The sequence below is a fragment of the Thalia democratica genome, chromosome 4 (assembly GCF_965202585.1).
Source record: "Thalia democratica chromosome 4, ktThaDemo2.hap1.1, whole genome shotgun sequence".
Taxonomy (NCBI): domain Eukaryota; kingdom Metazoa; phylum Chordata; class Thaliacea; order Salpida; family Salpidae; genus Thalia; species Thalia democratica.
In genome coordinates this window covers 45,530,778-45,548,675 of record NC_139168.1, presented here as the reverse complement: position 1 = coordinate 45,548,675, position 17,898 = coordinate 45,530,778, and the positions used below count along the sequence as shown (strand labels likewise).

At 24.7% G+C, this 17,898-nt stretch overlaps 1 protein-coding gene across 4 annotated transcripts in view; it reads left to right on the top strand.

Annotated features, from left to right (window-relative positions):
* LOC145833926 (uncharacterized) overlaps window positions 1-17,898 on the top strand; it is a 42,348-nt gene that overhangs the window by 16,209 nt on the left and 8,241 nt on the right. For all 4 annotated transcript variants that reach the window (XM_082941199.1, XM_082941200.1, XM_082941198.1 and 1 more), the window contains 2 exons: window positions 842-991; window positions 16,358-16,603. In XM_082941199.1, coding sequence (XP_082797325.1) covers window positions 842-991; window positions 16,358-16,603 — 396 coding nt within the window. The remainder of the gene's footprint in view (window positions 1-841; window positions 992-16,357; window positions 16,604-17,898) is intronic.

Here is a 17,898-nt window from a genome sequence, read left to right as displayed (position 1 = left end):
GGGACACGTTCAAAATCCACCCGCATTCAAAATCCTCCCGACCAAAATCCACCCAGTCAAATTCGAGAACCATTTACCAATCGAGAGTAAGGGTTAGGGGTAACAGTGATAGTGAAAAATTAACTAAAAATGCAAAAAATATATAAGATAAATTAATAAATAAAGAAAATATAAAAAAACCGGGTGGATTTTGATAGTATACCGTTTTTCAAATATAGGCAGTTTTGTATGAAGTTTCAGGTAAAAATTTATAGAAGGATTTTTATATTGTAGCTATGGTTAAGCAAATTCATTATATATATTTTTTGATAAGATGTCATGATAGTTATTTGTTTATAACTGGAAAAAAAATTAATGGTAATGAAAATAAAAGTTATTTTCGACATAGTTAAAAACAAGTTTTAAAAGTTAGTTTTTCTTAAGTAAGATGTTTATGAATTTGAAATATTTTTACTATAAATAGTCTAATAGAGCGTAAAAAGAAATAAATTTTTGAAATACTTTTATCATACTATTTTATTTTTGATCATCAAAATAAAACAATTTATTTCGCAAAAAAATCAAACCTTTCCAGTCTTAATCAATTAAACCTTTTATCAAGGCTCATAAAAGTTTTCGAAATTAAAATTAAATTAATTTTTGAAGTAATGCTGTTTGATATCAGAAGAAATATTCTGGTATTTAAAACATAGATTTATAAAAAACGATTAACCAGTATAAACTAAATTTCTCTATGACTTCATTCTCGTAACCTATTTAGAATAACAACATACTGAGTTTAATTAAATCTGAAGATCCCATTCAAAAAAAAAAGCTTTTAATAAATCCTTACTCGTTAAAGCCTAAAGAAGATGTCATAGCAACTACACATTTGACTTCAACAAATAATGATGTAGAAAACAAAATCGGAGGCAAAACGAAGCATGCCATCGAACTTGCCATGAGCATTCCAGAGGATTTATCATATGTTCTTGAACCTTTGGTTATATGGGTTAGTTGTGCTTAGTTATTATCTTGTATTTCATCCGTTAAAACTGTGAAGGGTCGTATGGCCAAATTAATTAAACAAAAGTTTTAAATGCTTCAATTGCTTAGTTTAATTAATTTGTACTATGTTAAAGCTTTTGAAAATTGTATTAAAGTTTTTTCTCACAATTAAACTTACGGAATAATATTTATTTTATAAATAAAATTTATACACTAAATTAAAATACTTAAATTTATAAAAAATCTAAACAACTCAATTTAAACGGTTCAATTGCTTTTGGTTGTTGATTTGTTCTAGCAAAAAACACAATATTTTTCGTTCGGTTAGGTTTTTAATATATTATTATTGTATAAATTATAGTAAATTAATTTCTTAGTAACCAATTGAAAAGCTTTTAAATAGGTAAGTTAGAGCTATATAGTTTTTTAGTATTTCTATTGTTGTGTTACAACTTGAGTTGCTAAAAACTTTTTAGCTGGTACGTTCTTTTAAGAAAGTTTTTAATTCTCATAAAGATGTTGTTTTTCAACGAGATATGTTTTAAATTTAAGATTAAAAAAATATTTTGTTCAAATAGTTCTAAATTTAAAGTATCTCGTGGTATAGATCCGCAGTAGTTTTGTATTTTTTACATAATAAGTATTTTGTACATCATAAAAATAGTTTTGGTGTTTCAAGTTAACTTATCTATGAAAAAGCTATCTTAAAACTATTCGATTTGATTAAAAAAATTAACGTACTATTGTCTAATATTAATTAAATATTATATAAGGATTGTATTTTTAATTAATTTGATCTAAAATTTTTAAAGTACTGTTAAGTTTTATTTAATTTAATACTATAAAAAGCTTTTTTGTTTGGTAAAATAAAAAATATATTTACCGTTGTTCAGTACAATGTTATAACTGACTAGACTGCAATTTTTCGTTGCACATTTATTTCAAAGATTAGTAACTAGCCGAAATGTTTATAAAACTTATGTAAGCATTATTGCACTTAGTTTTTTATTTTGTACTTAAAAGTATTTTCTCATTAGAGTTTAAGTTTTACTTATGTTTTTAAAATCATTATTTTCTTACAATTTTCAGAGTAATTAATTTAAGTTTAAGGTGTGCTTAAAATACTTGAAAATCTAACTTAAAAGTAATAAAATAATATCGAATGGTATAAAACGTTAACCTAAAATGTCATTAAAGTTTTATGATTTAATAAGAAAAGTATCTGAGATAACTTATTGGACTTTTAATAGTTCCAGATAAGCAAGTTCCGTAGGTACACCAGAATGACTGTTTTATTCACTTTTCTCCGAGCATAGTATTTTTCTAAATCAAAAAAGCGTTGCATATGTTACCACTACATGAAAAATATCTAAAAAGGTCTCTTATAAAATACTAGATCATCTCTAAACAGAACTAGGTGTAGAAATTTATAGCCAGCTACTTCAAAAGATAAGCCTAATATCAATTTAGACTTATAAAAAGTATCTCCGGAGTTTTTTTTTCTTGATTTCTTGATAAGAAGCTCTGTTCAAGTTTCAGGAAAAAATTTAGATTTATAAAAACAAACATTTTTATTACTTCTTTTTTTTTTGTAAATTAGGTTTGTTTTAGTATGTTTAAAGAAAGATAAGTAATTTAATGTTTTTAGGAAATGTGAATAAGTTGTTAATATTAAAGTTGTAGTAAAACGTATTAAATAAAGTTCAATATATTACAAAAAAATATGTGTTTAGCTTTTATATGTTTATAGTTATTTTTCACTGTAAGTAAGTGTTATATATATATATTGAATATCTCAAGTACTTAATGCATCTTCATGATGTTTCAACCACTTGTCAAACAGTATTTTAATATTTTTTTTAATAGTTGTTCTAAAAAATATATTTATTCTTTCTAAACAAACTATTTACAATTTAAATCAATGTTTAGTTGTAATACTCTTTGTAAGTAATTTGTTCTTCGTAATTTAAGGTAAATTTTTTGTTGAAAAACTAAGTTATAAGTACAGTAAGCTCTCGCTTATTTACGCACATTGTGTCCACAGAAAAAGTGCGTAAAGATATGAGAGATCGTAAAGATAAGAGAGGTACCAAATATACTTACTGTAATGCCTGTATTTTGATATTTGTTTACTTTATTTATAAATATGAAAAAAAAACTATACATATATTAAAAAGAAGGATTTAAATTTATAAAAAATAATAGTATTTGTAGAAAATTTTTACTAATTTTAATAATAGGTATATTTTACCTTTATCTTTATTTATATGTGACTTGTTTGGTACTTAACATTTGTATTCTATTTTACTTAGCAAATTCAATTTATAATTAAGCATTTGTTTTCAATTAAGAAATGGTGTTGGCAAGAGTGTTGTAGTATGTGTTTGTGTTTTAAAGTCTCATTATTTCATTATACTTTCATTATTTAACACAGTCATATTTCTTTCAGATTTTTTATTTAATCTCTTATTGTTAACAAAATTTCTTATATATTGAGGTATAACTAAATGTTTATTAATTAATCAAGGAACATAAGTTTACTAAGTCTATAGATGTAGAGTGGTGAGTTAGCATTTAATAATATATTTTAAATTAAAATTATACAATAAACCTAATTTGTGAAATATTAAAAAATATTAGAATTTTTATTTTTTGAATTTTTTAGAATTCTAAAATGCCTAACTAAACGAGAGTGCGTAACGTCACGAGTGCGTAAAGATCCGAGAGGTTACTGTAGTAGCAATGTTTTCATCAGTGTGTTACAATGGTTACAAACTAAACAAAATTTTAAACTTATATAGCCTTGTAATTGCATCAGAAATTAGTTAATCAAGCAAAACACAAAACAAAAAAGTAGTTAAAATTCTAAATAATTATAATTAAACGTAACATAAGAGCACTAAATGACTGAAAAAGGATAATTAATAATCAAATTCTCGCTGCTTACATAACTTTGGTTTATTTAAATGAGTGTATATGGCTTCAATTTTGATCAAATCAAAATTTTTGCTACAACTTCTCAGTATTCTAAATTTTATTTCATTGTAACTTTTCCACAAATGAGTTTTTCTACTAAATGTTCTGATATTGAAGATCTATTCATTGCATTTGAAGTTGCTATACTAATTGTCTTTGGCTGATTGCTAATATGATCTCTTACACACTTTGAAATGTGTTCTTTAATTCTGGTTTCAAGGTGCCTAGAGGTTTGATAAATATAACTGTTTGGACAACAGCATTCAAACGTGTAAACTACGCAGCTTTTATGTTTCTTCGATATGAGGTCTTTACATTTAGGACTAAAAATAGAAGTTGATGTAAATATAATTGTAGGTTTAGCAGCACAATATACTTTTTCGTTAACTTCTTTATATTTCTTTGAATCTGAGTCGATTCTCACCTGCATAAGGCTAAAATAACCAAAGTATGTCGTGCTTAGTATTGTTTACCTACTAGGTTAAAACTATTAACTACTTACAGAATATACTTAATATTACTTTTTAGTTTGAAACCGGTATTTTTTTTGTAATCAATGTTCTTGAAACTATTATGCATCATTTAACTGCTATAAACACTAATTTTTGAAATGAAAATTTATTCACGAACAAAATACTTTTTAAGTTTATAAATCCCTTTTTAACTTTTCATATTTTTTCGAATCTAGAAACACTAAATAAGTTGGTTAAAGTTAGTGATGTACCGGACCCACAATTTCGGGTCCGGCCGGACCCGGATCCGGACTTTTTTTTCAAATTAGAATCCGGCCGGAACCGGATCCGGACTTTTTTTTCAAATTAGAATCCGGCCGGAATCGGATCCGGACTTTTTTTTCAAATTAAAGTCCGGCCGGAACCGGATCCGGACTTTTTTTTCAAATTAGAATCCGGCCGGTCCGGATATCAGACAAAAATGGCAATATCCGGCCGGACCCGGACCCGGATAGTGAGTGCGGTACATCACTATAATATACTAGCCTAAGTCAGAATGAGGTTTTTAAAAACTTAAAAAAAAAGAACTTTAATCTAATAATAAGTAGAACAGCTAGCCACAAGATTTACAAATTTAGGTGTTATTTACAATTAAAAATCTGAAATCAAGTTCTTAAACAAAATACACTAGAAAATTACAAAATATTTGAAACTGGATCAGCTCAAACTCATTCAAATCTAAAAGAAAACTAGCCTGAGTTTTTATATAAAACTAAACTAGCCTGAGGTAGTCCAAGATTTTCTAAAATTCCCAAAAATTTTCAAATTAGCAAGGTTGCCACTGTTTAAGTCAATAAAACTAGTTAGAATGAGTATAAATAAGCCTGAGTCAGAAAGAGATTTTAAAAACTGAAAAAAATACTTTAATCTAATAATCAGTAAAACAGCTATCAAAGGTTGACAATTTGGTAGTAAAGTTGTTGACTGATTGTGGTACACTTAACTTATTAGTACTACCCATCATATTTAAATACTACCTTATTTAATTAATATCTAACAAATACTAAATTATAACTGAGACTACTTTCTATAATCAGACACGACAGTTTTGAGTGATGAATCTTTTATATAAAACACAACAAGAAATACTAGCATATACAAAATTATTAATTACTTTGCTAACACTTTAAAAACTGGAAGCTATTTAAATCTATATCAAAAGACTTAAAAAAAAAACTAAAATTAAATTAAACTATTAGTAAACAAGAAACTGAAAAATTTTTAATAAACTATTAAACTACAAACCTGTATTAAATATTTAAACAATTAAACACTTGATGAAATATTCACTTTTAAAACAAAACACTACTTACAATAAGCATTCACAAAAAAGTTCAAGATATTTTGTTGCTTCAAGCTACACACCAAACTAACTAACTGATTACATATAAACTGCCTGTCATGTTCTGATGTTTTGTTGCATCAGTATTTAGTTTAAAACATTTCGTCAGATGATTCTTATTGGCTCGTACATTTAACCGTATTAACTCTAAATATTCTCTGAGCTCAACTTTAAACAATAAATAATGCAAGTATTCATTCCAAAGTTTTCAATTTTACAACATATGTAAAGAGTTGCATTTCATGAAATGTTTATTTCATAGTTTAAATGTAAGCAAATGTAAATTAGTCATGTGTACAAAATGAGCCAATCACGGTAGGTGTTTAATTTTAACTGACGAAAATGACTCTTATTAATTTACACAGGGTTTGTTTTTGAAAAAATACTTTTCAGTATGCTCTTTTTTACTAACTAGACCGGGTCCGGCCGGATCTCTGTTAGGATCCGGCCGGACCCGGATCCGGACTTTTTTTTCAAATTAGAATCCGGCCGGAACCGGACCCGGACTTTTTTTTAAAATTAAAGTCCGGCCGGAACCGGATCCGGACTTTTTTTTCAAATTAGAATCCGGCCGGATCCGGATATCAGACAAAAATGGCAATATCCGGCCGGACCCGGATAGTGAGTCCGGTACATCACTAGTTAAAGTTTACTTATTTAGTGTTTCGGTCTATGTGTAGTTTGATTTATTTTAGTCGATCACTAGTTGTTTGCATATACTGTTACAATGTTTATCCGATAGTAGAATTAAAATATTTATTTAAACTTCAAGCAGTAATTTATTGAAGTATTTTTATTTATATATTTTTATTTTACAGTTGAACTGTTTGATGTATTAAAGTAAATTTAAATAAACAAATTAAACATAGTGTTTCGGTTTAAAATAAAATGTCTTTGAAAATTAATTTTACTTTTAAAAGTTAAAGTATATAAAGTAATTTTTTTTCTACTTTACTCTGCATAATACTGGGTATAACTTTTCTTTTTCTGTCTATGCCTTCAAAACTATTTTGTATAACTGTAAAATAACTTTTAATATCCCATCTTTATTTATTTCCTTTCCCTAATTACTTTTTAATTCAACTAAATTTGGATACTAATAAAATTTTGTTGTAATAAACGATCACTAATTTTTTTTTAATTTAAAAGTTTTAGAATAACTTTAAACTAGAGTTTCTAAAAGCTGTCGCTCAAGGGATATTTTTCGCAATCAATCGTTAATTAGTAAGGCGGTGAAAATGTAAATGGGTAATTTAGTAGTAAAAAAGCGATAACCAAAAATGGCGGTGATTGTTTTTTTTTTTAATTTGAGCTAAGGTACGTTTATAAAAATAAGTGATGGAAGTCCTCCCTGCTTTGAAATGATGTTTAAACATGTCAGATTTGTATTACTTCAAGTTGTAGTTTAAAAATTTAAATTTGAAATAAAACACTAAGCATACATAAATAACATAGTTAAAAAAATACATTTAAAGTATACATTATTTTTTATTAGGTACATTGTAAAAAAAAAAGTTTTTGTTCGTTAAATATTGCTGAAAATAATCAATTTATTTTCACTATGGTGTGTGCTGCTTAAACTTTTGTTCTTATTTTTTTTAAATTTCACTGAACTTAATCTAATTAAATTCAAAACAATTAAATCTGCTATTTTTTTTTAGACTGTCTAAAAAATGCATATACCAATAAAATAATTTCGATATTAATAGATTTTAGCACTGTTAAATAGTTTTGTTGTTTTGTGTTATAGTTTTATATTCCTATAAATTAAACTTTCGCAAGAATTTGGCTATGTATTTTACCAATTACAAGACAGCGAAAAGACACGACGGTTAGCGACCCGATTTTAAAAAAATGTTAAATTTAAAACTTTCAACTTTATTTAATAGTTTTAATTTTTAGATCATGATCCCTTAAAAATTATTGTTTCATAACATATTTTTCAATACTATTCTCTAAAATTTGAGTCTGAAAAACACAAACTAAGTTTCAATACTAATTTAAAAAAAATAATAATTTCTATAGTGAGTTTTTAGCGTTATAATTAATAAAAAAAACAAGACCTTGTTTAGTTTATAAATTTAGTTTTAAGCTTAAGTTATCTCATAATAAAAAAATTCCGTAACTTAGTTTTTAAGTTAATTGTATAAAGTTGTTAATAAGTATTTTGAGCCCAGGTTTTATTTTTAAAATTTAATATGGCTTTTTTTTTAAATTGCGCCAAAATCATCACTGTTCAGTGTTCACTCAAGCATTAATTCACTGTAAACATTCATGTGTTGGCAAATTCAAGTGGAGTATGCAATCATTTAAAATATCTGAAAGAAGTATTTAGCTTTATTGTTACTTTATGTAATGAGTAATATGAACATTTACAAATTGTATAAAATATTATGGTTATGGTTAACTTTAGGTGAGCACCAATATCAAGCTTAAATTATAATACATTTGATGTCTTATTTAATCATAATTTTAAGCTAAAAGTTTATCTTTTATAAATACATGAATAAAATTAAACTTATGTATCATAACTAATAAACTTATATACTTAATTGATTTAAATTTACAATATAACAATGATTATATCAATACAATAATTTATATTGATTATAATATTGTAAAATAAAATTGATTAAATATTTTAGTTTATACTATATTTGTTTAGTTCTATGTATTTATATAGCTTGTTTAAAACAAAATATGTTTTTTTAGTTGATTAAAAATACATTGAATGTATTATATTTTCAGCTTGATATTGGTGCTCACCTAAAGTTAACCATAACCAATATCATTTACTAATAAACATCATAAGTTAATTTGTTTGACCAAAATGAAAGAACTACAAAGTGTCATACTTTAGTTGGTAGATTGTATAACTTATAGTTTTGATTTTTTTATTATTCATAAGTTTTGCAATAGTTCCATTAGTTATAGATTACTAGAAAGTTTGCCATTGAGTAAAAGTATTTAGACAAGTTATACATTCCTTTTTTTTTAATTATTTATTATCAAAAGGAACTTCATTAATAAGTGCAACTAGTAATGAGTATAAGTTGTTAATTTACTTTTATCAGGTTTTAATAAAACAAGTTTCCACACAGCTATCACTTTATGTTACTTTTTTAGGTAATATACATTTTAACACTATTAAATTCAAAATTCAATTAGATGTAAGTAGTATTTTGAGGTTGTTCCAAAATTGAAAAATATATATATATACAAAGGATTTAATGGGAAATAATTTGATGTTTGTAGTTAATGTGGCCTGATGGTGTTGGAATTTTAATGAAAGCTTTAAAAACTCTTGAAATTTAACATCTTAAGATTGAAACCCATGACCAACACAAAAATAAAACAGAATCAGTATAAAGTTAAATATTATAGCCATAAATAGTGTCTTAACACAAATATAAAAGTATATTAGATTGCAGTAAAAAAACCAATCAACAAAATCAATTAGTATAAAATAGTAATTAACGCAAAAAACAAACATTTTAAATTACAAAAGGAAACAAAGTAATACAAACAAGAACACTTTTAAGTAAATTAAATAACCAAGGGAACTTTTAAACAATTACCAAAGACACTTTAAAACAAATAAGAAAACCTTTTAATCAAACTTTTTCTGCGGTTCTTAAAACTACCATATTTAGGTTTCATATTTATTTGAGAAGAAAGTGCAAGAACTAACACAGTCAACTTACAATTACAATCAAGTTAAGTTTAAAGTTATATTTGTTTCTAAACCAGTTTTTAGATTGGAACTGAAAGACCCAATATCCCATCTTGATAGAAGTTGTATTATTTACAAATTTAACTGCTTTTGGGAAAAAGCTACATTGGACACACATCTAGGTATTTGAAAACGAGAGTAAATAAACATATACCAATATGTGTATTAAACTTTATAAAAGAAAAGACTAATAACAAGACAGAAGCTGTTATAAATGCAACAAAAAGATCTTTGATAGCAGAACACCTGATTAACAACGTTAATTGTGCAAAGATCTATGATTAACATTTATGATAAGGTTATTTACAACTGTACAAATTCCATTGATTTGGTCAGACTAGAAGCAATCTCAATATTTTTAAATAAACCAGAACTGTGTAAGCAGAAAGAGTTTTACTACAAGATTTCCTTATTTGTTTATAAAAGTGTCTTTGGTTAATTTGTTTGAAAATTTCCTTTGTTATTTTATTTACATAAAAGTGTCTTTGTTTGTATTTAACATTTTGTTTCCTTTTGTAATTTAAAATTTTGTTTTTTGCTTTAATTACTATTTTACATTAATTAATTTTGTTCATTGGTATTTTTACAGCAATCTAATTACTTAAGTAGTTTTCTAAAATTATTGTTTTTACTTAAAAAGCTATTGTTCTATTTCAAATTTCTGCAGTAAGTTTCTGAAGAGTTGCAGTGAAAATATATTAAAACTTTTGTGGTAAAACATTGATTGTTATTTTATATAGGTAAAAAGTATAGTAGGCTTATGTTTTTAATGTTAAAAAAGTATATATAAGAATTAACTTAAGTTTAGAAAACCAAAAGATATAACTAAGAATTTAAGCCTTGGTGGTACTCAAATATTAATTTTCTTGGTCTGCATTTCTTATTGTACTAGATAGACTAATTGATACATTACTATACATAGGTTATAACCAAAATATAGAAATGTTTTACTAAGAATATTTTTTTTTTAAATGCATGTAAAGATTTTAGTTGTTTATAATATATAAAGAATACTTTGCATTAAAATTCAAATTATTTAAAATCACAAAACTGTAGCGTAATAAAAGTACCTCAAAGGAATACCAATTTCAAGGAATTTGTTCAAATTTCCTTATATTATTTCAAGGTTGCCACATACTCAAGTCAGTTTGAACTTCTTTAAAATCTCAGTCTATTTTAGTTTTTTTTCTTTAAAATTCAGGCTAGTTTTTAAGTACAGCTTAAATTAATAAATTTGTTTTAGTTTCTATTTTTTGCCAATTTGTTTTAAGTAATAATACACAACATAAAAAATTCAAACATAGACCATAATTTTTTATTGCAACTTTCTTAGAAATTTGAGCATTCACTAAAAATTTTCTTTGTTTTCTGAGCTAAAGACCTAAAATTTTCATGTTTCATTCATTAAATTATTGAAAAGAAATCATGAATTTGAACTTCTCAAATATTAAAAAAGTATAAATTTTAGATAAAAATAAAAAACAAAAATGTATTTTTTTAGTCAAAACCATATGTTTTTCAAATCTATAATACTTTTTTGATCAAATAGTTGTATTTTATTATCGTAATAGACTAGAAATAGTAACTGTAATAAATTTTTAAGAAGATTATATTTTATGAAATAATCTTTGTTTTTTTATTTGGTTTAAGCCTTATATAATTAACTTATTGTTTTACTAATTTTGATCCTGAATTCTAAAAAAATGTTTTGAGTTGTCACCACGCTATGATCTTTAGGTATAGATAAATAAAATTAAGTTAATGTACAAAGTAATTGTAGCTTATTACATTCCAATTTAAAAGTTACTGGACATAATATTTTTTTAAGATTTGTATGGTAAAAGTATATAGAGTTCCTATTTTCCTGAATTTCCCTAGATTTCTGCAATTTTCCTAAAAATCACTATACTTTCCTGGATAAAATTTAAAATTTCATTTTGGCTTAACCTATCTTTTGGCTGTCAGGCAGAAAAAGTAAGTAGGTAATTAACTATAAAAAGTTGTGATCCCTTTATAATAGGGATGATTTTTTAATTCCAAGGGGGTATTAATTTAAATGATTATGGGAATTCCTGCTGTATAGAGTGTGCAGTGCAAGCTCTAAGTCGTATTATATATTCAAACTTTTAGTGGTTTGTTATTAAGTTACTTTAAGTTTTTTGTCACTCAAACTACTTATTTTCATTTAAAAATATACTCCTTATTACATACTGTAAAACAGTTTTAGTTGAAACTTCTGATTGATAGAAAGCTTTATATTCTAGTTGTTGAAATATTAATAGTTTAAATGAAAATAGAATTTTTAGCTGAAACAGTAGCCTAAGTGAATTTATAGTGTTACAAGCTTTATAAGTTATATAGTGCTTAATGTGCAGGAATCTAGTTTGATAATAATTTTTACTGTAATTAGTTTTTGTAAATGTAAATAAATTACAGATAAAAATGTAAAAACTGGATTAAATGTTTTCTAAATTAAAATTTTCTGTGACATTCAGTGAACATTAATTCTAGATTACAAAATATATAGAAAAATTGATAATTTTAAGCGTAAATTAATGAAACCTCAACATTTACATATTGTTCCAAACTTGTTTAACAAAAAAATGCAAAAAAAAAAAATATTTTCACTTTTAGATAAATGAAGAAAATTTAGTATTAAATAATTTAAACCAATCAGATAAGATAAATATTAAAATTTAAATACAAAAATGTCTTTTCTTTGAAAGATCTGAGTTTGTATTGTTTTTATTTTGACATAAAGGTTAATTCTTCTGCGTAGTTTGCTTTAAATACAAGTAATCTGAAATTGTAAAGTATTGTTAATGAGTTAACTTTCAAAACGTAGAATCCTGGAAAACCTGGAGTTTGACAATTTAGAAAAAATCTTGAAATATATTAAATTAAAAAAAAAAAGTTGAAAAACTTGAAATTTCAAACAAAATCACTAAAAAACTTAGAATTTTTAATTATTTTTACATGTAAAGTAATGAACTTTAAATTAGATACCAAAAATCAACTATATGAAAAATTGTAGTCAATTTTTTTTTATCAAAACATTTTAAGTACTTTTACAGTATCATTTCAATAACTTCTAATAATTTGAGACAGTTTTTTACCTTAAATATAATGTTATGCTAAATATTGACCAAAAATGTGTTCTTTAAAATCCTGGAAAGAATTAAAAAAAAACCTTTGGCAACCCTAAATTTATTTAAAATGATTTGATGTACCACTGTAAAAACATAATATAAAAGTAGCAGTGAATTATGTTAATTTTTAAAAAGAGTAAGAACTAAAACATTTTTATGGTATACAAAAGTACTTAACCAGTTTAATTGCAACAGTAGCAAAATTAAAAAGTGATTGATCAAAAAGTTTTAACATTTACTAGGCTAAACTAATGTAGTTTTTAATTGGAGAAAGAAAGATAATTAAGATAATCTTTCTTTCAAAAAGTTTAAATAAATACTGTTTTGTTATTTAAGCTCTAGGAGTTTACTTTTAAATGAGCCAATTGAAATTTATAATTATATCAACATTTGTATTTTTTTTTGTTTGCAGTATTAAAATTTGTGAAGGTTTATGTAGATTTGTAGTATGTAAAAATTATTCAGACAATTGCTAGTGAGTAATTTATTGCTAGTTTAAGGTAAATAAAATTTTTAAATTTATTTGCACTTAGTTACGATTGGGTCTGATTTAATTTAGGGCAGTGGTTCCAAACCTTTTTGATGCCCCGCACCCCTAAAGTCTCTTAATTTGATCTCGCACCCCTAACAATATATGCTATAATTATTTATTAATAATTTGGTTATAAAATCATTGATTTCATTAATTAATAATTTGTATTTTAATTTTTATGATAGTGTACTATATTAACAAAAATAAAATACTTGGAAATTTAAAAACATAACAAACTATATTCGAACAAGTTTTATCTATTTTTTATAAGGTAGATAAATCAGAATTCACTCTTCCTTCTGCAATGATAAACGATTTCTAAGATTTAAAAAAATATTAGAAGTGAGGAAAAAGCATTAGAAAAGTAATAAATATTAGGCTTAAACTTAAAACTAAACTTTTTATACATTTTGTTATGAATATATGTACTTAAAAAATAAAAATCAGCTATTTTAAGTTAAGCTTATGTAATGTTTAATTTTCAAAACTATTAGCAGCTAGGAGGTTTCAAAATAATAAAGATTTGAGTTCAGATTTTAAAAAGTTAAAAATATTTAGTCTTAAATTGTACAAAGATATGTATAAAAGCAAATACAAGAAAAGTTTGTATCCTTACAACATAAATAGAAAAATATAGATTGAAAAAGGTAAACAGTTTAGGTTCAAAAAAGGAATGAATAGAAATAAAGTTGATGCATTGAATACTTTTGCTGATCTATAAAAATAGGTTTCATTGAAGCTAAAAATAAGTTTTCTTAAATGTTATAACATACAGGAATTGCTGTGAACTTTACAATTTACTGATGTTAAATCTTTAAACACCACTTTCTGCACAACTAAGCTAAATAAAAGATTACATTATAAATGTAATAGACTTAACAGAACCTGTTCTTAACAGCTATTAAAAAGCCTGCTGAAGATACTAATTTTTATCTAAGTATTTCAATTAAAATAGATGCTACCTCATGAACTGTTTTAAACGATTAATGTCCAGTTAAGAAAATAAAACATTTAAAGAACAGATGATTAAAATTCACAGGTGTAAAACTCTAAGAAAGCTTTATTGAAATGTTAATTCTAAACTAACATCTATTAAATGAAATTAGTAAAATGAATTTACTTCTAGAAAAGCGCTCTTGCTCTTTGACGTATTAATAAAATTAATTTATTCAGAAAATTAGCACCAACTTCTTTTTATAACAAAATGTACTTTTTAAACTTTATCAGAAAGGGAAAATCTCCTTATTTATCATACAAAAATAAAAAGCTATCTCGCACCCCCTGGAATGCTGCCTCGCACCCCTGGTTGGGAACCCCTGAATTAGGGAATGACAACAAGTCACTCGTTGTATTTATTATTTTAAATTTACTTATTGTAGATGTTGCTTATTAAACTAGTTTTTTTGTGTGTTTGATATATTTATAACTATATTCATATTTAATTTTTTTAATTTATTTATTTACAAGGCAACAATGTTTCTCCCCTAAGGGATCTTCAGGCCTGTAAAATAAGATAAACATAAAACGATGGACAACTTAAGAAAATACAATAATGCAAAAAATTATAATTGAGTTCAAATTAAAATAAAAAATGTATAGCGCTATTACTAGATAATTAGTTAACAAAATTAAAAGTTTTATAACTATATTCATATTATAAAACTTTTAAAAAACTTAATTGAAAATGAACTTTTATTATTTTAAGTGTTTTTTTTTTCACTATTTTATACAAAGCTATAAAAATATAAAAGAGAGATCTGATATTTTTAGTCAACAAGCCACATTCACTTAAAGTTTTATTTTGATTCAAAAATAAAGTTAAGCCAATTTTTAGATAATTTCCATAACAATTCTCAATATAATTTTTTTAATGTTGTTATTAAGCTAAAAAATATTGGCCATATTTTAAAGACCACCAGTGTATAAAGTAGTATTAAAACATTGTTAAATAATATTTACTGTTAATATACTTAAAATAAAAATTCTTGAGAATAAATTATTATTTTAGAAGTGTTCAAGTTTTATTTTAATAACTTTTTAAGTTAATATGAATAAATTTTTTTATTGATTTAAAAGTAACAACTTATTAAGCAAAAACCTTGTATAATAATACTCTTTTAGCAATCATATTTATAAAAAATTCCCCGGTAAATAAACTTGTGATGACTAATTTTAAAGATGTCATTGATCAATGCTTACTAAGAGCTTACCTTGTTGTTAAACCTGTAAGTTTATTAAAGTTGTTGTAATCCTTTGTTTAATGCTTATCATTATACAGCTTTTTATCTTTTTAATTAACAATGAAGAATAATTTTCTTATTGTAACGAAAAAATCATGTTTTCATGTAGAATTAATATTGATAACTTAGCTAAAAGTATTGATAAAGTATCTGATCAACTTAGTTAAATAATTTATTTTTTGATGTTTTAACTTGTTACTTTCATTAGAAATTTAGATGTTTTTGGTAGTTTAAGTTTGTAGTAGACTGTAAACTATCTAATTTTATCTGCAAATCACTATTTAGATGACTTGATATAAGATGAATATATATAAGTTAAACTTTTTTAATATAGTTAAACTTTCATATATAAATATATTCATGGTTGCCACAAAATCTGGAAAAACCTGGAGTTTGAGAAATTTTGAAAAAAAAAACTTGGAAAACCTGAAATTTAAAACAATTCTTACATGTTAAGTAGTAAAGTTTCGATTTGACACAAAAAATCTATCATATATATAAAAAAAATCATCCTAAATTTTATAATTAAAAAATACATTTAAAGTAGCTTCACAGTATCTTTTCAAGTTTGTTATACTATTTTACACAGTTTTTAACCTTAGACTCAACTTAAACTAAAAATAGACCCAAAAACGTGTACTTTCAAAAACCTGGGAGAAATTTCTTAAAAATAAGTGCCAACCCTGATTTGCTTATTAAGTTTTTGAATTAAAATATTTAATCTTATAATTTTCACTGTATCTTGTTATACTAAATCTATTTTATCTACTTATATGTGCTTGTGCATAAGTTACTAACTTTTTAACGTTCAATTTTAAGTAAATTACAATGTCGTATCATTTTAAAATTATTATAGCATAAAAATACTCCGAATTTTTATTTACAGTGGTTTTCGTTATTGCCTGCAGAATTTCAAAATCATTTCTACGGGTTTTCATGGACTGTCGTTTTTTCTACAGTTTTTCTTGGTTTGTTTTTTATGTTAGTGCTGACCTGTATAAGTTCTTCAAACAATAGAAAAAGAAAAGAAGCACTGCAGCTTAAGCTAGTTAAAGAACTAAAAGAACAAGTCAAGCTTGTTGCTAACGAAAAAATTTTAGTCGAAAACAAGTTAATACAGTCAAGTGAAAAAGTAAGTTTATGAAAAAAAATTACCAATAATCTTAGTCAAACTCTTTAAAGTATATAACTTATAATCATTCTGTTGTACAAATTAGGATTTTTAAGCGTTTTTAAAATATGCATTTTATACATTTTAATTAAATAATTAAAAATTAGGTTTAATTTTTGAAATTTAATTATAAAATTATAGTATGACAATTATCAAAAATTTCACATGAGTATAAACATTAGCAACCAACAAGGTGTACTTAGAAATCCTAGTCATTAAACCTACAAACATGTTGAAAGCCACTAAAGTTAACAGATAACTATTACACAAAAAGCATTAAATAATAAATTAAACCTATAGTGCTCTGCAAGATTATATGCTGATCTTAAAATAATTAATTACGAGATTTAAAGCTATTTAAGGTAGAAATATGTAAAACTATTTTGATACAGTGCTTCCTCGCTTATCCGGCTATGTTTGGCAAACTTTTTTTGAAAAAATTCTTTTTTCAGATAAGCTTTTGGCCGGATAGGAACAAAATATTGCTTTTTTTAATAATCCACATCATTTATATTAATCAACTGCATTTAATTGTACGTACACTTTTTAAAATAATTTAATTTATTTTACTTAGTTCAATGAACCAAAGAATTAAATCAGACAAAAAACAAACAATATAAAGCTTTGATAAAGATAAAAATTAATTTAGTGAAACACCAAACCAGTTTAACTTAAAGAACGAAATTTCTTAAAAAATGAATGAATGGATGTTTGTTTGATAGAGCTTTCTTGTTTCTTAGCATAAAACTCACATAATTGGTTGAGTTGTGACAAACTTCCTATGTGGCTAATGTTTGATAACGATAGTAAGCTAAATAACAATCAATTTTCTACATGCCTTTAGAGATAAACACTTAGATGACTGGGGAAAATCTTTTTTTTTGTCAAATCAATACTATGAGTAGATAAGTACTATAAGATGATTTTTATAGAATAAGATTTTCGATTAACCTTTGAGATATCACCAGTGGGATAAGCATAAGGGGGATTAAAACAATTTTTTTAATATAATCTTTTAATCTAATTTCATAATTATTTAAGCTGCCACTTGATTTTTACTACTTGTTAAAATTCGAGCTAACTTTTGAGATCTTAGAGATCAAAGTTAGAGGGTTCAATAGGTTCTTTGTATAAGGCTTAAACTAAAAAGACGAAATTAGACTATTTCACTGAAATTCTATCTCCTCCTTCAATTTTTGTGCAATTTTTTTAAATTTTCTCAGAGTTATCTTAAATAAATGTTAAGCTACTTGTAA